At 28.3% G+C, this 27,029-nt stretch overlaps 1 protein-coding gene across 2 annotated transcripts in view; it reads right to left on the minus strand.

The window, feature by feature from the left end:
- Nucleotides 1–7,338: 7,338 nt before the first annotated feature.
- LOC107450205 (uncharacterized) overlaps nucleotides 7,339–27,029 on the minus strand; it is a 69,081-nt gene continuing 49,390 nt past the window's right edge. The window contains exons 3-4 of one of the 2 annotated variants that reach the window (XM_016065951.4): nucleotides 19,960–20,104; nucleotides 7,339–10,858 (exon numbers count right to left, since the gene is read on the minus strand). In XM_016065951.4, coding sequence (XP_015921437.1) covers nucleotides 10,077–10,858; nucleotides 19,960–20,104 — 927 coding nt within the window. In that variant the 3' untranslated portion in view covers nucleotides 7,339–10,076. The remainder of the gene's footprint in view (nucleotides 10,859–19,959; nucleotides 20,105–27,029) is intronic. The other variant, XM_016065950.4, reaches the window with a different exon arrangement.

The following is a 27,029-nucleotide window of genomic DNA, read 5'->3' on the forward strand; positions in this document are numbered from 1 at the left end:
TTTGCTGATTGACTCGATCAAATTTGACGATGTTACGTATAAAACTGTAATTAGCAACTGCATTTTCAAGAAAGCAACCATAACAATAAATTATCTCTAGAATGCATCGATAAATTCTTTGCTGATATAATCACTTGAATATTATGAAAGTGACAAGGAGCTTTTGAAAAAATAATCCCATTTAAGGTGAATAAACTTCATAAACAAGCCAATTTATCGGAACAACTAGGTTATCAAAGTATCAAATCAAGAATTAAAAGACATGATTCATTCAAAAAAGGAACGTTTGCTTTCTGTTATCAATACGGATATTTTATAACTGTTCTATTCTAACATCGCTACTTCGACGAATTTAAATATTGGCAAAAGCAAGAAAGCATTCTTTTCCCACAGATATGCAAATTTCGACAATGCATGTTCATTCAATTTTCTTTGCAGTTTTATGCGACAACTGCAAGCTTTAAATTTCAATGATGCATGTTCATTCATTATTTTTATATGAACTTGCAACTTTGAACGAACATGCTTTGATATTTTGAAGTATACCAGTTCCTTGAAATATTCCATTTCTTATAACGTCTATTATAGCATCGCTACTTCAAATTTAAATACTAATAAAAGTAGAAAAATATTCTTTTCCCACCGAGTTGCAAATTTCAATTATGCATGTTCATTTAATTTCCTTTGCATGTTTATGTGACTACCAGTTCTTCGAAATATTCCCTTTTTTATAACGTCAGTACTAGTATCGCTACTTCGATGAATTTAAATGTAGGCAAAAGTAGAAAAACATTTATTTTCCCTCGAAGTTGCAATTTCAACGATGCATGTTCATTTTATTTTCTTAGCACTTTTGTATGACAACCGCAAATTGTAAATTCCAATGATGTTTGTTCATTCAATTATTTTTTGAACTGAACATGCTTTGATATTTTGAAGTTACAAATTTTAATTATACATGTTCATTCAATTTTCTGTGCACTCTTATGTTACTGCCGGTTCTTTGAAATATTCCATTTCTTATAACGTCTATTCTAGCATCGCTACTTCAAATTTAAATACAGGTGAAAGTAGGAAAACACTCTTTTCCCGCAGAGTTGCAAATTTCAATTGTGCATGTGCTGTCAATTTTCTTTGCACATTTGTTTGACTACCAGTTCTTTGAAATATTCCATTTCTTATAACGTCTATTCTAGCATCGCTACTTCAAATTTAAATACTGGTGAAAGTAGGAAAACACTCTTTTCCCACGGAGTTGCAAATTTCAATTGAGCATTTCATTCAATTTTCTTTGCACTTTTATGTGACTACCAGTTCTTTGAAATATTCCATTTCTTATAACGTCTGCTCTAGTATCGCTACTTCGATGAATTTAAATGTAGGCAAAAGTAGAAAAACATTTATTTTCGCTCAAAGTTGCAATTTCAATGATGCATTTTATATGACAACCGCAAATTGTTAATTTCAATGATGCTTGTTCATTCAATTATTCTTTGAAATGAACATGCTTTGATATTTTGAAGTTGCAAATTTCAATGATGCATGTTTATTCAATTTTCTTTGCACTATCGGTTCTTTGAAATATTCCATTTCTTATAACGTCTATTCTAGCATCGCTACTTTAAATTTAAATATTGGCAAAAGTAGGAAAACATTCTTTTCCCACGGAGTTTCAAATTTCAATTATGCATGTTCATTCAATTTTCTGTGCACTTTTATGTGACTACCGGTTCTTTGAAATATTCCACCCTCCGACCTTGGAAAATTGGGGTTAGAGTTCGTTTAATCAAGAGCAAGTCTCTGTTGATGCTAAGGAACTAGATGTTCGAAATTCCGTCTTTAGTCATTTGGTTCTACTCAACAAGTGCCCCATCCCTTTGATGAATATTCATAAAGTGAGTAACCTTTTGTAGACTTAGGCGGCAAGTCTATGCATCTAGTTTGAGATTTATATGGTATAGGGCAGGACCTTTTATACTTTAATCGTGGGCAAGTGTAACAAGAGGCATTAAAAGACAAACCAATTGTCGTTAAAAGTGATGGGTGTTCCAAGAACAAAAACTGGCGAGGAGTTAGAGTTCGATTTCAGGTCAGGTATTGTTTACATTAAGTTGAAAGTGAAGTGGTAATTTTTTCTTCTTCTTCAAGCAATTAAGAGACTCCTCTTCGATTATTGTTCGAAAAAGAACACTAGACTAGAATTATATTTCCATACTTTGATTCTAATAAGTCTAAGTTGAATTTTGTACTTCAAGATATTTGGGTTTGTTGGTATATTCTTATCTACGCAAATGTTTTTCGGAAAATATATTAAAAAAGTTCCATAGTTTAATGAGTTTTGTAATGAATCCAGTTATATTTATAAGATAAAATAAAATTGAAAACATTCGAAGTTTAATGAGAAATAAAACCCTCAAAATCCCTTTTATAAAAGTCGCAGTATTTCAAAAAGAAATTGGGAAATTTAGTGTTAAAATCAAAAGCACTTTACAAATTTGAGATTCGATATGTGTCATAACATTATAAGTTGTATTTTTTCTAATGCATTAATATTCAAAAAGGGTAGGGTATACCTTGTGCTATGTGGACTAAAGCAACAAAACAACGTGAATAAAGCATAAATGAAAGTACAGAAATGGACATACTAGGATTCAGGTTCTACAAACAAGAAACTTCCACAGTGTCTAAACACCAAATGATAGTTGAGAAGTTCAAAGACAAACGCGTGCAATGTGGTTTAAACAATAGGGGCAGAGGAACAAATTTTCAACAAGATAAAAAAAAGGGATGTAAGAAACAGGTGTAGGGGGACTTACCAGGAACCCCAGGGTGCAAAGGAATAAATTAGAATAGACTTCTAAACATTGAGAAAAGGTGGGATACTAGAAAGATCATTAACTAAATATATTAGAATTTTTTGAAAAATGGAATGACTTCCAAACATCAAGTTCAGTTGTTGAAGAACAGTGTTAAATGATTTTAGCAGAAGAAAGAATGAACCTGTGATTAGAATTCTAACTATGAAAAGCAATTGAAGATCGGTTAATGTCCTCCCTATATTTAATGAAACTTATTAGTACCTACAATATTGATACCCATATTTAATGAATCTAGAGCCTTTTAGATTCTATAATTTCTCGCTCCTGAAATAACGATTATAAACGCCATTTTACAGCTTGATACATTTAATGACTAAAAAAATCAATCATAATTATTAGTGTAACAGGATATATGTAATTAAATACTGTTCAACTTCTTGTTTCTCTGCACAGAAGCACATAAAACCATTTGGATCCATGTTAATCAATGAAGAAACTATGCTTGTTGGGGAAAATTTTGCATAAATTTACCCAAATACCGAATCAGTTAAAGGTGTGTTTTACGTTTTAAACTATATTTGTTGTATCTTGTTTATTTAAATAAAATAGCTTAACCTATTAATTGCTGGTTGCATTTCCACTTGGAAAACCTTTTTGTCTCTACACATCATTTAATGGAGAAATTGCAATGAGAGAAAAAAACCTATTGTCAAAACTGCAAGAACATGGTAAACTTTATCGTGTTTCTGGCTGTATGGAAAACACCAAAAAGCTCGGTAATGTTTACCACAGCTCTTTGGTAATGATTTTGGTAAAATTAACAATGAAATATAATTTTATAATAATTTTGAAATACAAGCTTATCGTTATTACATTGTATAAAGACTCAGTATAGGAAAAAAGCAAGTAGAAATGGGATAAAAAATGACAGCGTAGATTTAAGATAGAATCGTTGAGTAACGGAAGCGACAAAAAGTGATAACTCAAAATCGAAATTTGTGTGTCGTAATAACGTATTAAAAACAACTGATTTTTGAAAACAACGTGAAATGGGCTGAAGAAGGATAGATGACAACTGAAAAACTATCATCCAATGACTTTAAGTTACAATGGAATTGTCATGAATCAGGCTCTTCAAAAATCATAACTCAAATTAGAACGTCGTAATCAAACCATATTCAACACATCGGAATTTGAAAAAAACACGTGATAACAGTCTAAAAATCCTAAATTAGTGCGAATCGAACACTTCAAAAAAGTGATAGCTCAAATTCGGATGTCGTAACTTCTGATCTGAACCCCCCCCCCCCCGATATACTCAGAGCGTGTAACGTTTCACTTGTAAATTCCCATGAGCTGCATAGCTTAGCCAGGAGAGTTGAATCACATGGAAATAAAGGCATTTCAAAAGTTATGATGTCTGGATTTAATTTTTTAGGCCTCAAATTTAAATTCTTTGTTGTAAGTGACGACTAATGACCGCTTATTTCGAACCTTGCTTCCCAGCCGCAGTAACTTAAGTGAAAGAACGTTCGCATCCCACTGAGGCGACTCAGGTTCGAATACCAGCAGTGGCTGACTGTCATGAATCCTGCGATCGACGAGCACCGACCACAGTGCTGGCATAAAATATCCTCAGTGGTAGATCATGGGTTAGAATCTCTGTACGGTTGTTCTAACCATAGGAGGTTTTCGTAGTTGTCCTCTCCATGCAAAGCAAAGCAAAGATCAGTTTCATTAAAAAGTCCCCCAGGAAGGATTATTTTAGTTTATAATTTATTTAATTTGATTAATTTTAGTAAATACTTATCTTCAATCATTATAGAGTAATGAACTTAAAGTTTCGGTGTATTATAGACGACGCAGGCAATTGTAATGTTCCATTTTTTTCTCAAGTTTGTCTACCATATTAAGTTTGTGAACCACTAAATAAATACCTGGATGGTTCTATCATACCACTAAATTTTCATAGTTGTTGTGAACCCTAGTTATAAAATAAAATAAAAGGCCTGATTCCCAAACAAGCTTTTACCCATTTATCTGATCCTAGTAAAGCTTCAAACTCCCACTGTGGATCAATTCCCAGTGTCCTTACCACTGAGAATTTGCACTATTTTATTTCTCAAGTTTTTCTACTATATTAAGTTTTTGAACCACTAAATAAATACCTAGATGGTTCTATGGGACCACTATATTTTGATTGTTGATATGATCCCTAGTTAGGAAATAAAACAAAAAGCCTGATTTACAAGCAAGCTTTTACTCATCTATCTGACCCTGTTTACTTTTCAAACTCCCACTGAGAGTCAATTCCCAGTGTCTTAACCACTGAGCCATTGCACCAATAAATAGTTTGTAGTGTGTTTTAATTTAAAATAGAATCTGAAAGAACTGGGAGAAATAATAAAACCAAACAAAAAGAATCTATAATAAAATTCTTGTGTAAAATATTTATTAAATTTCCATTCCCAAATATACAGACTTCTCTGAACAATAGCAACAATAACAATTATATGTTACAAAATGATACATTTTTATAAAATGATCGCAATAACATGTTGAAAGACATCTTTCATGATATCCTCTATATTTGTTCAGAATTATCGTTTGACACTGTTCAAAAAGGCTTTCCGTCAGAAGGATTATTCAACGTGTTCAAAACAAATGTTTTAAACGTGATCTTTATAAGTAGAAATTAAATAGAAGTATACATTAAAAAAATGCCAAGTAGAATTTTTATGAAGAATGATGAATTAAAAAAAAATGAGATGAAGACATGGCGGAAATATTCTTAATACAAGAGCATAAATATTTGAGATTAAAAATTAGAAAAAAATGATGGAGTTTATAAAATATATTTTTTAATTCGAGTTAAAATAGTTATAAAACTATAACTTTTTAAGTAGCTAGTCCGCAGAATAAAAATAATAATAATACAATAAGTAAGTATATGATTATTCTAAATATTATTATCATTTAAGGCATTATGGCGCTTTGTAAAGTGACGTAACTTTATAAGCTCTTGAGATTGATTTTGAAAATCAAACTCTTCTTAAACACCGTAAAATTATCACATTTAATATTTATATGGCCTAATAAATTTTATGTTGGAATGTATTTTTTACACGATGCAATTGATTATGAATGCGTTAAGATATTTCAGCGGTAATGCCACTTAAGAAATTTTAAATTGAAAGGAATTAGAGTAATTGATCGAAAGGAATTATTAGAGTAATTGATTGAAAGGAATTATTAGAGTAATTGATTGAAAATAATTAGTAAAGTAATTGATTAGAGTAATTGATTGAAAGGAATTATTAGAGTAATTGATTGAACGGAGTTATTAGAGTAATTGATTGAAAGGAATTATTAGAGTAAATGATTATTAGAGTGATTGATTGATTACAATTCCAATTGGTTTACGTTTCACAATAATTGTCATTCAAAAAATTTTAAAATGGTGATAAATTATACAATTATCTTTTTTAAATATGCTTTTTAGAATCATTTTCGAATAATTTTTGTTCTTTTTTGAAAACATGCACTTTTTACTCAACGTATTACGTTGAATAATTTCCTTCAGTTTTCAAAAATCTTCTAAATTTTTATTTTTAAAAAAATTTTATTCGTAATTTTTTAAATATGCTTATTAAAACATTCAAGTAATATTACTGAATTTGCATAAACAATTATCTCTATTTTTTGCTATTGTGGCATTACCTGTGGAATGCTTGGTAGCCTTGCTACGTGCTTATGAAAATATTATAATGAAAAATACTGTAGAAAATATGCTATTAACAATTAGCGTTCAAATGTTAACTTATGTTATGCATTTGAATAAAATGACATTCATGAAAAATGTTTGAATTATTTCAAATTTAAACAATTATTTACATATTTTTTTCAAATTTCATAATCAGACAAATAGAAACTGAATATGATAATCAAAATAAATAACTGGCCTATGAAAGCTGATAAAATGATTAATGGTTAACAGGAAGACAGTTTTGTACGGAATAATTTCTGAATAAATGAAAGGAACTACTAATGATATAGCGAAATCACTCCATTTTAGCTCAAGCAATGTTTATGTTGCATAAATATTTTTTATCGGTTACATTTAGCTATAAGAAGTTGAACAATATGGAGTTTAAATATTTATGAAGATTTAACAATAAACAATATATTTAACAAAAATGAAGTATAGAGGTTAAAACATAATAATTCGAAAGGTACATAACATTTTGCAACATTGTAAGAATACAACTATATAAAATATAATTTGATTGACAATAACAATTTTGATCTTTAAATCACATTCAGTTGTAAATGGACGACAAGATAAATTTTCAAAGTGTTTTAAATTTAATTTTAAAACGTTTTGATTTTAGTTTTTACTTGTGTAACAGTAATCCTTTTTGAATTTAGCCGTTCCATGAATATTTTGATTATGCTTTTAATTTAGAACGGAGCAATGCATTTGTTTAATAAAATTACAGTGATATATAGTTGACAATGATTTTTTTCTTTTATGTGTTTGAAATACTGCCTACACATATTTCCAAAACAAAAATTGCTTTAATTTGTGAATTCTCCTTCCTAATACGTGAATTACAGAACAGACGATAAAGTGCTTAGGTTATTATATATTTCGATGAATTATCATGAAATTAAAAAAAAGCAGGTGATGAAATTTAAAGAGGCAGGCGATACTATTAAATGCCTAGATGATTAATTCAAATCACGCGAAAAAGTTAAAATAAGCCAACAATAACGGTAAATTAATCATTCATAGGTTATGTCAATGATTAGGCATGAATAAACATTTGTTAAAATAAGCACACTCTTGGGCATATAATAAAGTTTAATTAAACTTTTATTAAAACTAAGGGAATCAGACGATAAAACTTAAAGAAGCAGACGATTCAATTTAAGAAAGCAGACGATATAATTTAATATTCAGAAAATTCCATTAAGTTCAAATAAGCCAATAATTACTTTCATTAAATTAAGAATGTGTTAAGTTAATTTAAGCATATAATTGAGCTACTTGGTATATTATAAGATTTGATTAAACACATGCTAAAATTAAGGGAAACAGAAGATTATGTTTAAGAAAGCAGATGATAAAATTGGGGGAAGAAACATAACTTATTTATTTAAATACGTGAACAATTCATTTTAAAAAATCAGACGATGAAGATCAAATAAGTCAATGATGGAGTTAAATTAATCATAAAACAGTGTTTTCCTACAAAACAAAATTTTAGTAGATATATCCGAGAATTTTTTTTTTGTCTAAGTTTTTTTTATCTTTAGACCATCCAATCATTCTTTCGAAACAAGTCATACAAAATCATGCCGAGTTTACGGATCAGAGAGAGGATAACTAACGAAACTTTTAAATTCACTTTTTATGATATATTATTGAGGGAATTATGTTCCTTTTATGTCGTAAGTCCGATACAAATTCAGTTCTCAACGACACCTTCTGATGATGGAAACAATGAAGATTGTTCCGTCGAACGAAAAAAGAACCGTGTCAGAACTTACACTTGTGGAAAAAATGGATTTTTAGAATGATGAGTCTAAGGTACATTCAGACCGTAGCCGCTAACCTATTGACATAGATAGATGGTTGGGAGAAAGTTATTAGCAAATCTTTAAAAGAAATGTTGGAAGACTTAAAGTGCTTGTTACTTTCACTTTTGATAATCACAAAACAATGGTTGGTCATGCTTATAAATTTATTTCGACCTCAAATGGGTTTTGACGTCGCGTTATTTTGTGAATGCAGTAAACAATAATTTTTACAAGCGGAATGGCACCTTTTGTTCGTTTTTTAATGCTCATATTAAATGGCTCAGATTTTTACTTTTCTATAACTTAGTTAATAATCGAGGAGCATTTTTGGTTTTTGATACAGAAGTAGAGAGTAAAATTACAAACATTTTGTATTAATGAAGTCAAATATTTACTGTTGTTTATTTAGAATGCATTAGCATTCGATGTTTTTTAGAAAAACAGACTTGAATAAAAAAAATATTTCCAGTAAAATAATGTGTAGTAAAAAATATTCTGAAATATTACGGGAAAAGTCTTGAAACAAAAAAGATTTTTTTTGAAGTTGCTCCAGTGAAAATTTTTTGGAAGATTGATTACCGCGCTCGTTGTTTATACTTACGACATTCATTTAAAATCTAATCAAGTTAATTTTTTGGCATAAAAATAGCTTTCGATGTTTTTAGGGTTTTCTTTCGTAATTAACATACATTTTAAGTAATTTACATACTTTTTAAGTATTTAAAGAAATTTATTCTTTTCCTTATTTTTTTCTTTATGAAATTTTATATTTCAAAAACTTATCATTGACAAAAGTTCTTTTTCAAGTACTAGTTACTAATTTAATTAACACGAAATGGTACTAATTTAATTAACATGAAATGGTACTAATTTAGTTAACATGACTAATTTTACCTGACACAATAATTTTTCGTTAGGAAGGAGAAACAAAAGTGAACCAAAAATGAATTAAACAAATCAACAAAAACACTAAAATACGGAGGTAGGTTTCACTTATAGTATCTATAATAATAATAATAATAAAACAAGTTTTCATATGGCATAAGTACGATGGTAGTTGATAAACAAAAATGTAACAAAGCATTATTTGCTTGGAACAAATATTTCATTATATTGGTATGCGTAATAGTAAACAAATGATTGTTTACATAGTAAGCATGCGAATATAATAAAAGTAAGTATGTGCTCCATTGTAAATATTGTTGAACACATTGTGTTCAACAGGTTACTGTACAAGGTGGGTTTTACATGCATAATACCACTTTATTACAAATAAGTCCTTTGCATATAGTTCATATATCTACAAAATTGTTCAGATTCAATCACAAACATTTTATGACTTAGTTAGGCACATCGCATTTTAAGATCACCTTATTTAGGTGATAAGATAACAGATAAGTTAGATGAAATCTAATCACATCAGAACTGGCCACGTGGATGGAGCTGGTAAAAAAAATCTCAGATAATTTTAATACTGTATCTGACAGACGAAGCTAATCGTCAAAGCCTGATGAAGTTTATGATTGTCCACACTTGACTGTAGCACCTCGCACGATGAAATGTAAAAAAAAAAAAAAAGTATTTTTTAAGAAGAATTACTTTAAAACACAACAATAACAACAACGTTTTAGAAACACAATGATAAAAATATCTTATCATTTAAGTAACAGAAATTTAACAAGATACAGCTCTTTTAGCAGTCAAATCTAAAGGAGTTTCGGCTCTGGTTGGGGCATTATCATTATCATCATTATCGTCCATGTTAATATACTCATCTTCATCATTACCATTCATACCATCTACAGTAGCATCGGAATTAGGTGTTTCTGGTTTTTTGACAGACAAATCTATCGGTGTGTCTTGTACAGGAACGTCTCTGAAACATTCTGTATTTATCAAAGGTCCATCTCTTGCTGTTGTTAGAGCTGGATTTGTCAAAATACTACTTGGCACACCTAGTAGTCTATGAGGAGGAGAGTAGTTCATCTCTGGACTAAACACTTTAGGCAAAGAGCTGAAGTTTTTAGCAAAGAAACTACTATTAGCTGAATGGAAGAAGAATTTGCTTGGATGAAGTGGAGACACCGGAGACAAGGGCAGGTGATGATGATGAAGAGCAACATTTTCTTTCCTCTCATAAGATGGACTGCTTGTGTCATAATACCCATTGGAATAACCGTTCGAAGAACTTTTTGAAGGGAAATAGTTATAAGAAACGGGACTTGTAGTTGTGTCCATAGTTCCTGGATCAGATGACGGTGATCCTCTGTTAGAGTGACCGTTGGTTGGTAGAGCAACATCACTAAACTCAGAGCGGAAATGGTGAACCATTTCTTTGGAATCATAGTGATTATTGGATAGTACTCCTTGATCAGATAACCTACTGGACATTTCTGCCTGGTCTTGAATGAGGCAATGAATCTTAAACCAATTTGATCGACGGCCATAACGTGATCCTGAAAAAAAATGAAATGAAACATATTTAATGAAAATAATTAGATTCTTATTAATTTGAATCGTTACAATTTTTAAAACTTTGAACTGTAATATTTTTATTTGATATGTTTCACTACTACCAATTGTATTTAGTTAAGGGAAAAAAAAGTTCGATACTAACTTAAACATTGTACGTATAAAAAATAATTATAAATTATTCAATTTTAAAACTTTGTTTACTAAAGCAATTCAAAAAAAACAATGAACACTGTATTTGAGTTAAGCTATCTAAAACCTCTTTTGGTAATTGTAGTACTTTTCACTGTATAAAAATCTTATCATCTCATCTTAATATGAGTAAGAATAAATGTTATGTGTCAATCTTCAAGTTTTGTACTTTAAGATGGGGAAAAAGTTATGTTTTCTTCCAGTATTTTTCAATAAAATTCACAAGACGAACATAAAATCCAAATTATTCCAAATTCTCTAAAACTCGGGCAGATTAGACTGTTGAAGATTAAATGTTTTAAGAATTAGTATCCTTAGTTAATTAAATGCATGAAAATCAAAATTTTATTTGAGTTATATAGTTGTTTCAAAAAATATAAATGTCAAAAATTTGGAGTCTTATACTCACAAATCCACTTAAAATAACATCTGTTTTCATCTTAAAATAATTATAATTAAATTATAAATCATATATATTATGCGAAAGATCGTGAAAAAACAACGGGGCACACCCGTTGCTAAGGGCTGAACACGATTTTGATGCTACATGTTAAAGTGTGGGTACTAATTATAATCTGAATCCGTTAAGCATTAAGGTCGAGTGTTTCACAGAAATTCTCTGCAATGACTCGTGAACATTTTCTCTTCCTTTTATTACAATTATTTCCGGAACAAAATGTGCCTTTATTTTTGTTCCAACAAAAGACAACTTTAAAAGAGGAAAGCATTTGGAGTATGGAAAAATAAACTTCAAAAAAAGTACGCCAACAGATCGTGACCTTTGAACCCACTGGTCTATGATAATGGATTTGTCTTCTTTTTCATTCCATGCTCTGCAAGTTAAATATAGCTCAAGACGTGTCATTAAACAATTATTCACGGTCATTTTAGCAGAATCAGAAGACCTAATTTTCTCTGGTGCTTATTTTTCAATTCCCTGTTTATACTATAGGTATCAAAATGCAACATTTTGGCAAAACAGAATAGAAAAGGTCATCAAAAACTACCCAAAGAGAACGCTCCTTAATTGTGTTGCTTTTCTTTTTGCTTCTATATATAGGAGCGAAAGAGTAAAAAGAAATTAAATATGAGCCTAGTTCCCACAAGAAAAGCAAAATGAATCTTATGGCCTCTAAGGAGGGGTTTTCATATGGGCAGAATAGTGTGGTTTACTTTCTGGGCATAAGCGAATACAAATTATATGAAGTTGAGTAATGATGTTTTACAATGGTGCGGATGTTTTTTTGTGATCGGAATCAGAGATGAAAAGTGGTTGATCGCTTTATTTTTCATTGAATAGATTTACTTTGATGGGATATTTCCCACTTGATGGAAATCAGTTATTTTTATTAATCTTAAGTTAAAAATTACTTATCAGATATTCGGAATCTCTAAATTTTCATTGGGTTCATACAAGCTTTCTTTTGGTTATTAATCTTCAAAAAACACTAATTTAAGAGATCTAAATGGTTTTGATTTTATCTAGGAAGTATAACATTTTTCAACTTTCTATAACTGATCTAAAATTTAACTTAAGATTCTAAATGTTTTATTGAAGCTTAACATATGTTCATATCTGAATCAAAATCTATGCACATTATCTGATATATTATATCTAACATATACACATCTAATATAATATCTAATATATCTATCAAAGGAATAGATATGAATTGGAAATAAAAAGTGGTTGATCGCTTTATTTTTCATTGAATAGAGTTTTTTGGTTGGAATATTTCATGTTTGATGGAAATCAAATATTTTTATTCATCTTGAGTTAAAAATTACTTATTAGATACTCAGAAACTCTAATTTTTATTGGGTTCATACAAATTTTCCTTTGGTTATTAATCTTTAAAAAAACACTAACTTAAGAGATCCAGATAGATTTTATTTTATTGAGGAAGTATAATTTTTTTCGTCTTCCTATAACTAATCTAAAACTTAACTTTGGATTCTAAATTTTTTATTGAATCTTAACATAAGTACTTATATTATTCAAGTTTAAAAATTTTTTTGAAACTAAGCAAAGAATTTTTATTATTTAACTTTAACAGAGCTAAAATTTTAAAAATACCAAAGATACCATAACGTCTTGCACACTCAATCAAACTCATAAAAACCATGTTAAGGGGTTGAAATTACATTTAATAAGCATTAAAATATGCTGTTTTTAAAATCCTACTATACTCCGTTGCAAGTTAAGAAAGGACCATTGTGGTATAGGATTTAAGTAATAATCCGCTACTGCATAGTTCCGTTTTATTTAGCTATCAAATTATATGATTATGCCTTTAAAACAGTAAAAAAGCTTTTAAAAGTTAAACTCGTCGGGCAGAAGTTTAATTCGGGGTATTTCTTATAAGCAAAAAGAAGGCCATGCTATATCGTTTCAAAAGTTGGCGATGTTGATATTCGTTCGAGCTGGGAGCTTAACATGCACTTCGCGTGCACTTAGATGCAAACAGACTTCCGCCATAGGGATAATTGCTTCTTTTTTTTTAAAATTGCAGCAGAGTATTGTTCAAAGAAATTGAAAAATAAATTGCACTTTTCAAATTAAAATAAACTTACTTTTTTTTGTTTTTTTTTATGAGAAAAAAATTTTTTTAAACAAAAAAAAATATTCAACAATATTCAAATGCTACTAGGAATTTATGTAGCATGCTAAACTCAAAGCAACTACCAAGTTTTAACTTAATAGATTTATTGGAAGTTCAGAAATCTTGCGTAAAAATTGCATTGAAGAAAACAGATTTAAAATAAAACTTTGAATAAATAACTTTATACAAAAGGTATCAGTTTGCAGATGATTTCAGTTTTAAGAAAAAGGTGAGTTATTTTCTGTTTTCAGAGAGAGCGTTTTAGCCTTTTTTGTTGTAACTTTGGAAGTTTTTTTTCTTCAAAAAATTGTAAATTATGTTTTTGTTATGAAAAATTCTCCAGATTCTTTAAGAATTTAATTGTTTTCAATACATATTTAACGATTTCCATCGTTTTTTTTTCATATCTAAAAAAATATTTTAATACCCTTTTTACCGGTTTTTCTAAAAATTTATGAATTATGAAAGCAATTTACTTCATAATTTAGCAAAAAATGATAACGTATGCACTAATAGGTTATAAAATTGCAATAATATTTTAGAAAAATAATATTATTGAAATTGAGAAAAAAAATAGGGTAAAAAATACCAGAATATGATAAATTTTACATTGTTTCTGGCTCTATGAGAACAGTAAGAATCACGGTAATTTTTACCGAAGCACTTTAATAATGATTTTGGTAAAATTAAAAATAAAATATGGTTTTAGTTGATAAATTTTATCTGCGTAACAAAAATGCTGACTGTTGTAAAAATAATTAAAATTAGATAAATTAGTAAAAATAACAAACTATGAAAATATTGTGATATATAGTGAGATACCGATTTTTTCTGAATATGTATCATGGCATAAAAAAGTTAATTTTTTTCTAGAGCAACGCTGTCTATTATTTCAGATCACTTTTTATGTTTAGGTAGATTGTTATTGTATAATTAAGCAGCACTACATAATATTTTAACTACACATTAATATTTATGTAACAAAAGTCATGACGATAATTGTTACTCAAAAGAAAATAACGCAACCTAAGGAAAAATTTCCCTCATTATATTGTCTATTACAGAGTTTCCCAAAGTGTGGTACGCGTACCTCTAGGGGAACGCGAACAGTTTAGCTGGGGTACGCGTTCTTATGCGAAATATCTTACAACAAACGAAAATTTCAAAAAATTTTATTAAAAAGCAAAGCTAGCCGGAAAATGTACGATTACGTATTTTTTTATTTTCTATTTTTTGCAGAGTTAACAGTTAATAATTAGTGGTGTCAACAGCCAGTTGTGATTATTAACTTTTGTGCAATTTTTTATATAAATAAATGCATTTACTTTTTTTATTAGCAGTACACAGCGTTACGAAAAATTTAGAAAGGGTACACAAAAGTCATAAGTTTGGGAAACACTGGTCTATTATTTCTTTGTTTATTGGTAATGCATAATTAAACTTTATTATGTATTATTTTGTAAATATACAGCTATAAACATTAACCAATGCAATAAAAATATATGATTATTACCACGTTCGAAATTCTTGCAAGAGACGCAAATTATAGACGAATAATCATCCCTTATTATATAGTACAATATAGCCATAAATTGTTGATATTGTAAAATTTAACTATATTTTATTTTAAGTTATAATTATGTAGCTATAAATTTACATTAATATAAAAAAACACGAAAATAATTGCCACTCACTAAATCATTGCGAGCAAGTAACACTAACGTTATCCCCCGCTTTTATATCAAAATGAATAAATAGTTTCCTAACAAATTGACTTCCTCGAATCATAGAGGCAATCACTGCCTCAAATCTGAATCAACTCGACCTTGGGTTTGTTGAAACCTACATTTCATCGCAACCCATTTAGTCCTTAAACACCCCATGCGGAGATAATACATTAGTAAGGCAATATTTCACGGAGAATAATATTAATAGTTGGCATAAAAATAAATAAATAAATGGGTAAAAGCAGACAGAATACGATTATTTTTTTATACAATCGATTAAATGAAGATGTTCATAATATCGATGAGATTCAAGTAAGATAATCATAAAGTGGTTAAAATGAACATGCGTGAGGTAATATGTAAGCTAGCGGCTCTATTATCTTTTTAAGTCACCTACGCTATAATTTAAAGAATCACGATTCAAAAGTAAGAAGGTACTATAGATGAGGAGAAAATTTAAACTCTTTCAAAGTTACGCATTCTATCTTTGTGTATTCACGATAAAGGTAAAAGGCAACGGGATCGTCTACATATTAAATTGCTAATAAAAAGCGATCAGATTAATTTTTTTTCATGATGTTAAGTGGTTTGATTCGCTTGATTGATTTAGAAATGAAACTCGTAAAACATGTGTGATGAGTAAGCGGTTTAAATCTTGTTCTTCAAAATAGCAGGTAATATCAAGGAAATGCAATTGAGTTTTAATGTTTTTTTTCAGTTAATGCTTTTGGTGAGAAAATGAAACCGTTAGTATTTAGAAGAAATAATAAATAAATAAAAAATAAGATATTTTTCTTTCATTTGAAGGGAATTGTATCGATCTTAACTTTATTCTGTTTTTTTTTCTTCTTTTTGTTAAAATATTTCTCATGTTTAAAAAATTAACCAAACCAGAAAAATACGGGCTGTCATTTTCTTAATTGGCTTTTAACGTATTAAAGGCCTTTTAATAATAGTTATAAACAAAATTTAAATGCTTGCTATTTTACAGCATTTTACAACAAAAGATCTTTACAATTTAAAATATATTTTTTTCTGCATTAATTAATCATAATTTTGAAAATGATAGAGAAATTCTTAATTTTAAAGCTGAAATACGGAATACATAACTGGAAAATAAGTAAACATTTTGATTTTGAAATTTGTAATATATTGAAAAGTGTAAACACATATATTTCATTCAGTCAAATTATATAGTACGCTTGCCTTAATAGCTTTATATACATTATATTTAGCATTATTCAGCGTAAGATGGTCGAAATTATATCCTTCAAATATAAACCTCTATAGCATCTTTCTGTTATTCATTACTGTTATTCATAAAAGCAATCTGCATTACTTAATTTGTTGATTTCGCTATCGTCCCTTTAAGTGAGGAAGTACTTTTTTTAAACCATAATAAGGTCTTAAAATATGAACATACTGAGAAAAAAATTTATAGTCAAAACTACTAGAATAGGGTAAAACTTACTATAGTTCTGGCTATATGGGAAACACCAATAGGTACAATAATTTTTAATTTCATTTTCACAGTAATTTACAATAAAATATTGTTTTATAATGTGTGTTAAAATTTGGTAAATGTGATAAAATTCGGTAATTTTAACCAGCCGCCTTTGAGCATGGCATAAAAACCATTTATTCCGTTAAATTTACTTTTCAATTTTATATTTTTAATAAATGTGTGGTAATAAGAACTCTGATTTTGAGAACTACAATTCCGGTTAACTATTATCATATGAATGGTTTAAATATCTTATTTTCTAGTTTTTTTATTATAATTATGTTTTTTTTTACCAAAAATGTCTGCACCATACAGTCCGATATTGTTTCTAGAATTTTTTTCTCAGTGCAGTGTCTCTAAATATATATATAGGGTAATTCATTTAAAATGCAGTTTTTAAAATGCAAATTTTAAATGCAGTTTTTTACTTTTTCGATTCTTATATTACTACTTTCTTTAAAATATTTTGTCAGATTTACCATGCATGGAATATTACTAGAAATTGATATTAACAACAGCAGCAAAAATTATATTTAAATATACAAGATGTATCATAAAGAACTTTCATAATATAATTTTAAACAGATAAGTAGGAAAGGGAGACACTAAATATACATATTTAGAGTCAATAATCAATATTTGAGCTAGGAAAAATGCGATATAAAAATCAGACAAATCACTACTGACAAAGGCAATTTGTCAAAGCCCGTTTTATTACCGATTGAAATTTCGATTTGTTGGAACAATCTATATAAGTTCTCTGAATGAAATATTAAATATGGAAGGAGGTATTGTAAGTTCTCCAGACAACTTACAATATTTTTACCAATTTATTTTTCTTATTTAAAAAAAGAAACTGCAAAAAAATAGCCATAATTATGTTGCTTTTGTTAAAGAGTTACATTTAAAACTCTTTTTCCTTTCACACTCGAAAGATTAAATTAAATACGCATTAAAATGACCCGTAAACAACTGCATAAAATAAACTCAAGTTTTTTTTCTTTTCCTTTTAAAAAGAAATTATTATTTTCTCTTCTTTTTTTCTTTTCGTGTCAGGCAATAACTCTTCCTAATTCCATTCACCTAGCGACATTAATCCAGAAGTCCTTACAAAGAAAATTCAATTTTGCTCACGTTACATGACCAAATTATGTGTACTGTAAGCTTTCCTTAATTAAAAGCAAATAATTATGCGAGGAAAACACCTATAGTGTTTCAAAATTTATACACCATTCCTTTTTACCACTTGAAATACATCATCTTCCACTATCTATAATACATTTTCTATTCCTTCCGGGCCCTTTATGGTTATTATTTTGGTCCCTGACCCTATCGCTGAGGAAAGATGCGGATGGGATTGCTGTGTACGCGCTTAACACAATTAACCTTTTAGCTGACCCTTAGTAGAGATACTCGTGACAGAACTTACCTGCGCACTGACCCTTGCGCAGATCTTTAAAATGGATGAAGAGGCTGGGTCATTTCTGAATGTCCTCACGTATTGAAAAAACAAGAATTACGGAATACCGTCATGAAATGAAATAGATGTGCTTCATTTTCTTTGAATCATCAATTTAAACGGGAGTTCCATGTGATCTATTGGATTCCAGCACTGTTTCTTTTTGTTTTAGTTAAGGGCTTTTTTGCTGTTGTTTAATTTAGATTGACTGCTAGGGTTCTTTTTTTAATATCATCTCAGACCTGAGTAGATGAAGGTTTAAGCAATATTTTATGACTTTAATAAAATTTTTGCGTTTTGCATTTATATCTTGCTTGTGACTTTTTAATGGGAGAATGTTTAATGCTGTTTAATTTAGATTGAGTACTAGGGTTCTTTTTTTAACATCATCTCAGACCTGAGTAGATGAAGGTTTAAGCAATATTTTATGACTTTTATTAAATTTTTGCGTTTTGCATTTATATCTTGCTTGTGACTTTTTAATGGGAGAATGTTTAATGTTGTTCAATTTAGATTGAGTGCTAGGGTCCCTTTTTTAATATCATCTCAGCCATGAGTAGATGAAGGTTTAAGCAATATTTTATGACTTTTATTTAATTTTTGCGTTTTGCATTGATTCTGCTTGTGACTTTTTAATGTTGTTTAATTTAGATTGAGAGCTAGGGTTCTTTTTCTTCCTTTAATATCATCTCAGACCTGAGTAAAGGAAGGTTTAAGCAATATTTTATGACTTTTAGTAAATTCTTGCATTTTGCATTTATAACTTGCTTGTGACTTTTTAATGGGTAAAATTTATATTCACTGATATCTCAGAAATTCACTGATTTAGCTAAATAAAGCAATGTTGTTTTGCTAAATAAGACTAAAATTGGATTTTAACATTAGAATTTTTTTTAACGTCACTTAAAACGTTCGTCTACTTAACTCTTCAAATTATCTTAAGTGTCATTTTAAGACATTTATTTTTGTATAATTTCAAATTCATCCATAACAGGAAATATTTATGCACTTTCAGTTTATAGAAATATTGGAATTAAAAAGCATTTTCGTCAACTTGTTATTATCTTAGCATTGTTAATTATTTATTATAACATTTAAAATATAAATAAAAAAGTTTTCTTGTTAATTATTGTCATGCGTGTCGTATTTTTGTAAAAATACTATTCTGAAATAATGACGGGAATATCTGTTTCTATACCACTGATTCATTGCTTTTACATATTAGATTTACATATTGTATTTTTTACTAAATGTGTGGCAATAAGAATTATAATTTTAAAAGCCAGCATTTCTGGTAAACCGTTTTAATACCAATGAAAAAATTATCAAAATGAATGTTTTTAATAGCGTATACATATAATTTTTATGAGAACAATGTTTATTTCTTACTCATCGTTTTTTTAATGGTAGTTTTACCAGAATTGTTTTCTCTGAGTGCAAATTGGAAAATAAGAACTAATAAAAAAAAATTTTCTGTTATGCATTAAATAATTTAGCTTCAGAGCGTAAAATTGCTTTTTTTTTATTAAAAAATGCCACTAGTTAAAAAACTTTGAGTTAAGAATAAGAAAAGGATAAAATTTTTGAGACAGAGACTTACCACTTTTAGACATTCCTACGAGTAGGCATTTTTTTAGCCTACAGCTTTTACAAGATGTTCTATTTTTCTTGTTGATGACACATTGTCCACTGTTTTTACACTCTCCCAATGCAGCTAGATTATTGTATGTGCGTCCGAAAAATGACTGAAAAAAAAAGATAATTGATACAAAATCAGTCTTTTTTTTTAAAGAAAAAAAGGAAATTAATTTTTAGGTGAAATTAAAAGAAAAACAAGCAATTCTTATTATGATAAAATGCGTACACAACTACAACAACAAGACGGTTTTGGCAATTAAACACAATTTAAAATCTGCCAAGATTTTACACGTCATTTTTAAGAAGGTTGCTATATTTTAGTAAAAATAAATAAGTTCCTTTTCTAAGTTAAAGGAAGGCAAACTGTTCCTTTTTCAACAAAAGTTTTTAAAAAGTAGTGGAGGAGAATTTAAAACTAAAACTTGCATGTTTTTTTCCTAAAATTTATTGATAGTTTAAACCAAATTAGTCAAACCAAGAGGTAACTAATTTAGTAGCGTTTCATATAAACGAGTAAAAAATGTTAAGTCCTGGTTGCAAAATTCACGTTAGATTATGTTTTCGTTATCAATAATCATACTTTAAATCGCAAATTTAGTTATTACTTCAACAAAAAAATGGTCTCATAGATGAGAAATTGGTTTCTCAAAATTCACACTAAGTCGTTTAAACAAACAAAAAATAGTAAAAAGAATTACAGATGATTTATTTTTATTCCATGAAGGGAGTTTTAATTAATAAAGTAGCATTGACTAATATTCAGCTATTTACACTAAGAAAAAAGTATGGTCGAAGCTACCAGAATGTGGTAAAATTTACCGTATTTCTGGCTCTATAGTAACACCAAAAATATCAGTTATATATCCCGTAGTGCTTTAATAAAGATTTTGATGAAAATAACAGTAAAATATGATTTTAAAACGTGAGATAAAATTTAGTAATTGAAAACTTAGAGCATTGCATAAAAACCAATGTTAAATTTACTTTTAAGTTTTGAATTTCTCACTAAATGTGTGGTAATAAGAACTATATAATTTTGAAATTCAGAATTTCCGGTACACCGTTGTCATATAAATGGAAATATTATCAAATAAATGGTTTAAATTTAGCATATTTAGCCTTTTTTTAACCAGAATTACGGCTTTTTTCTCCCAGAAATATCATTACCGTACAGTAAAGTAATTTTGCTGAACTTTTCTCCCCGCGTATGATTAAAATCACGGAAATTTTAAGGGATATTATTTTTTAATCATCATTATTTTTTCAAGTACTTTTGATGCCAAACTCGTTTATTATTCTACATTACTTCTCATTGAACTTGAAACAGTATTAGTTCACCATATGAATCTATGAAGGCATAATCGAAACACCAGCTGTTAATCTATATTTCTCGAGAAAGAACTTGTTGATATTTCAAAATGCGTTAATTAGCTTCAACATTCAAGCCTAACCTCTTAATTATAATCATTCTTTAACAATAGTTAATCTTACATTTTATTTTTCATTTACTGCAAATGAGCTTTGAGTTAATTTCTTTTTAAAGAGATTAAGCAATATGTTGCTTCATAATGACTAGAATTACTGAAAGAGAAACACAATCCGGAATTAAAGAAAAAGAAATAATATTTTAAGGAAATATATCTGCTCCGATGATTTTTTGCTTAAAATTATATTGTGTAATGAAACACAATAAGCAATTTTCTGAAAAATATTGTTTATGAAATAATATTGATGCATTTCGGAAATGAAATTCTATGTAATTGATAGATCAATTTCTTTTTATTGTTGGGGCTTCGAAAAATGATTAGTTTTTTATATGATAGTTCTTAAATTTATATTGTTTCCATCTATTAGCAGTAATGTTTAAGCTCTTAAACCGAAAATTATTTATTTAGTAGTTTTTATTGACTAATTTTTATTTATTTTTATTCAATTTCGATTTTATTGGCTTTTTTTTCATTTCTAATATTTTTAATTCAGAGTACATTTGTTTTGCCAACTACAATTAATTCTGTTATCAGAATTATTTGCATTTTGCAAAATAGTTCGATAAATAATTCTGACTTCAACTATATCTCTTTTACTGCACTTAATAAGATTTGAGCTAATAATTCTGGCTACAAATTAATATATTCTGGCTATAACTTTCTTCTTATATAATTTTGACTCTGAATCTATTTTACTGAGTATAGCTTTTTTTTCATAAATTTTAAGACTTTGAATGAATCTATATCACAAGATACATCGTAAAATGAACAAAGAATGTTTTCATTAAATAAAATAAATTAACTTATTTCGTTCTTTAAGACAGAAAAAGAAATATTAAGTATGGTTTTAAAGGAAAAATATTTTAGATATACATAGACATTTAAAATGAAACTATTTTGAACATGTTTAGATAATGCGTCATCTAAAATAAAATAACAATGTCTTTGCGGATGAAAGAAGAATATAAAACAATGAATTGTCATTTTTTAAATAAAAATCTAGTTTGCTTTCCTTTAAGATCTAACTTTAAGGTTATATTTCTGTAAAACTTAATATATTTATCCGCTTTTTCGTAAATAATTGTTTTTTTCTTTCCGATTATTATAAACACTTGTTTTGAAGAAGGTTTTGCTGATTCATTAAACCAGATTTTATCTATTTGTCTTAGATATTTATTTGGATAAAACATAGTCAAAATAAAAGTTCCAGACGAGTCAGTTATGTAAGACAATTCAGAGATGAATAATAAAATACATTCATAAAAATATGAGTATTAAAAGCAAGAAAAGTAACTTTTTCGTGAATATACAGCAAAAGATGGTTTATAAATAGTCGTGATGGAAAAATTATTTAAAAAACAAAAAACGGAAAAGCAAATACGTGGTTAGGTAGACCCTTTTCATTTAAAGGAATTTAGTAAACTCACTTTCAGTAAATAAAGCAGCAAGAAAAACAAATTTGAAAAACAAGCTACGTATTTGAACAACTTTCCCATTTACCGAATTTTCATTTTTACAGTTCAGCGGATTGGTATAGAATATGTTTTAAACCCAAAGTTTCAAGATGGCCACTATTAGTCATTAAAGTCCAATTGTAAGAAGAAAAAAAATCCTAATAAGAAGTAGAATTGCTCAATAATGACATCTCTATGTATAACAAATTACGATCATTTAGAATATCGGAGAGAAAAAATCGTTTGCTTTGTTTCGAAAAGACTTTAATCAGTACATAACCTAGCATTAACATTCTTATACACGTATAAACATGATAAGGAATAAAAAGTAACCCGCATGCACTTTATGTATTAATACTTTCTCGTCGAAATTAGCCATAAATATTTTGAGTATTACTATATCTTAAGACCTTCATATGAAAAACCATAAGGAAAATTTTCCTTTTTCTAAGTAGCTATTTGTAAAAAAAAATTGGCGCTTTTATTGGAAGACGGAAAATATCAAATAAAAAATAGACAACTGACAGTTTGACTTTCTATGTTCTTGATAGGTTACTTCATATTTATCAAGGAAGCTCTCTTTTGCTGTCTAATTTTCGATTTAAAAAATCACCAAGAAATTAATTCTTTTGCAATGGATAAATGATTCATTCTACTGTTACGAATGCATACGAAAACATTAAAACGAGACTGCTTAGCCTCTCGCTATTGATACTGAGATAAAGTATCAAGGGTTATTTGCGTCAATGGAATGACATTAATTGCTGGCTTTTATTAGTACAGGAAAGTCCTTAAACATGACAGAAAACTAAGCTGATTGAGAACTAGATAGTAAACAAAAAGATTCTTTTAAGGCGATAATTTAAGGTCATAAGCTATTTATTTGTAGTTAAAAGGAGAAATTGATGCTATTGTCAAAGCTTTCAATCATTAGAAATAAAAAAATACATTAAAGTTGAAAACAAACTATTGTTAGTTTAATGTTATAACTGTATTTAAACTGCATAAAAGGATATGATATAAATATGGTTGAATGGAAAGAGATTTATTAAAATTAACTATTTATTTACAATTTTAGCAATTTAATTTAATTTTTGTAATTTTCAATAAACAGACTAGTAGACAAATAAAAAGAACTTATTCAAGACCAGGAGGGCGATCTTTTTAAGTGGTAAATAAAAAATATTGATAATTAATGCCTAAAATTATGAAAAGTTATATATATGAATTAATGAAATTAATGAGATCTCTTTTAAATAGACTATTCTTTTAAAATAATATTTATAAATAGGTAATTCTTTGCAAATTGACCGTAAATACTTATTCGGAAACGACATTTGAGATGAAAAAAACCAAGCAATAATTCTGGTTAATAAAGCTAAATTAAACGGCATTAAAACCATGCATTTGGCAGTTTTTCCGTTCATATGGTAACAGTTTACAGAAAACTTGAATTTTCAAAATTATAGTTATTTAGTAAAAAATACAAAACTGGAAAGAAAACGTAAATGCAACTGAATAAATGGTTTTTGTTCCATGCTTTAAGGTATGATAAAATTACCAAATTTTATCACTTATTACAAAACACATTTTATTGATAATTTTATCAAAATTATTGTCAAAGCGCTTTGGTAAAAACTGCCGAGTTTTTTGGCATTCCCATAGAGCCAGAAACACTGTAAGTTTTACCATATTCTGGTAGTTTTGACCATAACTTTTTTTGTGTAATATAGAACATTACTCAAGGAAAATAATATCATTTAAGAACCAAAATATCACTAAATCATATTTAATTGTCGTTTATATAAATTATTCCCTAAATAAAATTAGCTTCGCAGAGCACACTGAGCCCACGATACAGAAACAAAACAATTCTGAACAAAAGGTTTATCACTGACATTTTAATATAAGCTATAAATACAATGACAACAGATACAGCTCCAATATAGCTCGTTCGTAAACGAAAATGATTCAAATGTGTTGAAATCAATAAAAACTTCAAAAAACAAAATAAATATGATTTGTACTTCCAGCTGTTTAAAAATTGGATATAAAACAATAATCCTTACGCAATAATGATAATCATTGCACATCCTTACAACTGGGGCAAGTGAATTTACGACATCATAGCAGCCGTAAGTGTTGTGTTTCTTTGACTGTAAAAATGCTCGTAAAATTCACTACATGGTAATTGCAATAATTGTAAGAAGATTTGATTTAAGAAATGCATTATGAAATGTTTTCATTTGTATTTTGTTTACCTATAGATTAAAATGAAACTTTAGATCTGTTTTGTCATTGTTAAGACTTAAATTAGTCTGTTATATTTTAGATACAGATGAAACTTCATTTTATTGAGTTTTGAAACTCGATTAATAACATTCAAACTAGTTTTTAACTAAATTCTCTTAAGCTCTACTTAAATTTTAGATAGAACTTATTCAGTTGTTGGGAATTTCTTTTACTTATAATTCCTCAGTATGTATTTGTAAATATCTTATATGTTGAATATGCGGTTGTTCTCGAATTTACAATGTCGTAGCTTCCATTTCATTACAGACAAAATAGCAGTTGTGAAAATGTGTTACTATATTCGCCTGTTATCAGAATAGGGCAGTACATTATTCATAAATTGAAATTTGCCTGCTACCACAATTTAGTCAAACAGAAACTATAATTGAAGAAATTAGATAAACTGAAATGAAAAATTATTTGCAGATTCTTTGCTAGTATGCAGAACCCACTGCCGTGCTGCAGAGCTTCTGTTACCACGTATAGATGTGGTAACATATATGATAAATCTATTCTTAGTGTAGTGTGAAATACTATATAGCATGTTTAATGAAAACTTTATCTAAACTTCTAAAAAGTTAATAGAATCTTTTAATATTCAATTCGCTAGTTAGCACATTTAATGATTAAAGAAGCAATTTGACTTTGATTAAATATATTTATTACAATGTAATTTATAAATTGAGTATTAAATAAAAAATATTTTTTTTTGATTGGCATACATTTTTTTAAATTGCATGAATGATAAAATATATTTCTGCTAAAAACATTATAAGAGCCTCTGTATTATGTAGGATCTATCATCAATCAGTATTGCATCTTACACTGAGAAAAAGGTAGGATCAAAACTACCAGAACGTGGTAAATTTTACCGTGCTTCTGGCTCTATGATAGCATCGAAGAAGGTCGGTAATTTTTACTAAGGAGCTTCAATAATGATTTTAGTAAAATTAATATTACATATGGTTTTATAATGTGAGATAAAAGTTGGTAAAATTTCATATTTTGTATCTTAGAACATGACATAAAAGCTATTTATACATTAAATTTACTTTTTAGTTTTGTGTTTTTTTACTAAATGTGTGGTAATAAGAATAATAATTTTGAAGTCCAAAATTTCCGACAAACCGTTGAACAGAAAAATTATCAAATGAAAACTTTAATGCTGTATCTTTTGATTGTTTTAACCAGAATACTGTTTATTATTATTATTATTTTTTTTCTTTCCAAAAATGTCATTTCTATGCAGTAGAGTAATTTTACCAGATTTTTCCCGCAGTGTATAAGAAAAAAGTGCTTAAGAAAAAAATTTATAAGTAATTTTTCTGTATATGGGAAGCAATTACCATGAATGATTTAATTTGTATTATTGAAGCAGAGAATACCATTAACCAGTTTGTTTGCTTGATGTAAATATTAACTCATGCTCTAACCGTTTTCTTGATAATTTTCTTTTTCAATTAAGCCTATTAAAGTAGGCTTAACTGATTGAATATGTTCATAATACTCTTACATGGTCTTAAGCATTATATACACCTCTATTTATGAAGATTGATTATTTCCAAACTGTTATCTGAGCTTCATAAATCAATGTTTTACGATAAAATTTGCATTGTTTATTTTGATGCAAGAAATGATATAAGGACCTCCCCCTTTTTTTTTCAATACTTGCGCAAGTAGCGCAAGGTCATTTATCGAAGACTTAGGGTACTAATAGCAGCCTTGGTAGAACGAGGAAAAGTGCTGAGGAACTATAGCCTGAGGACATTTTTCACGCCCAGATCATAAATAGGAGTAGA

The sequence above is a fragment of the Parasteatoda tepidariorum genome, chromosome 12 (genome assembly GCF_982258835.1).
Source record: "Parasteatoda tepidariorum strain Cologne lab strain chromosome 12, Ptep-v5.0, whole genome shotgun sequence".
NCBI lineage: Eukaryota > Metazoa > Arthropoda > Arachnida > Araneae > Theridiidae > Parasteatoda > Parasteatoda tepidariorum.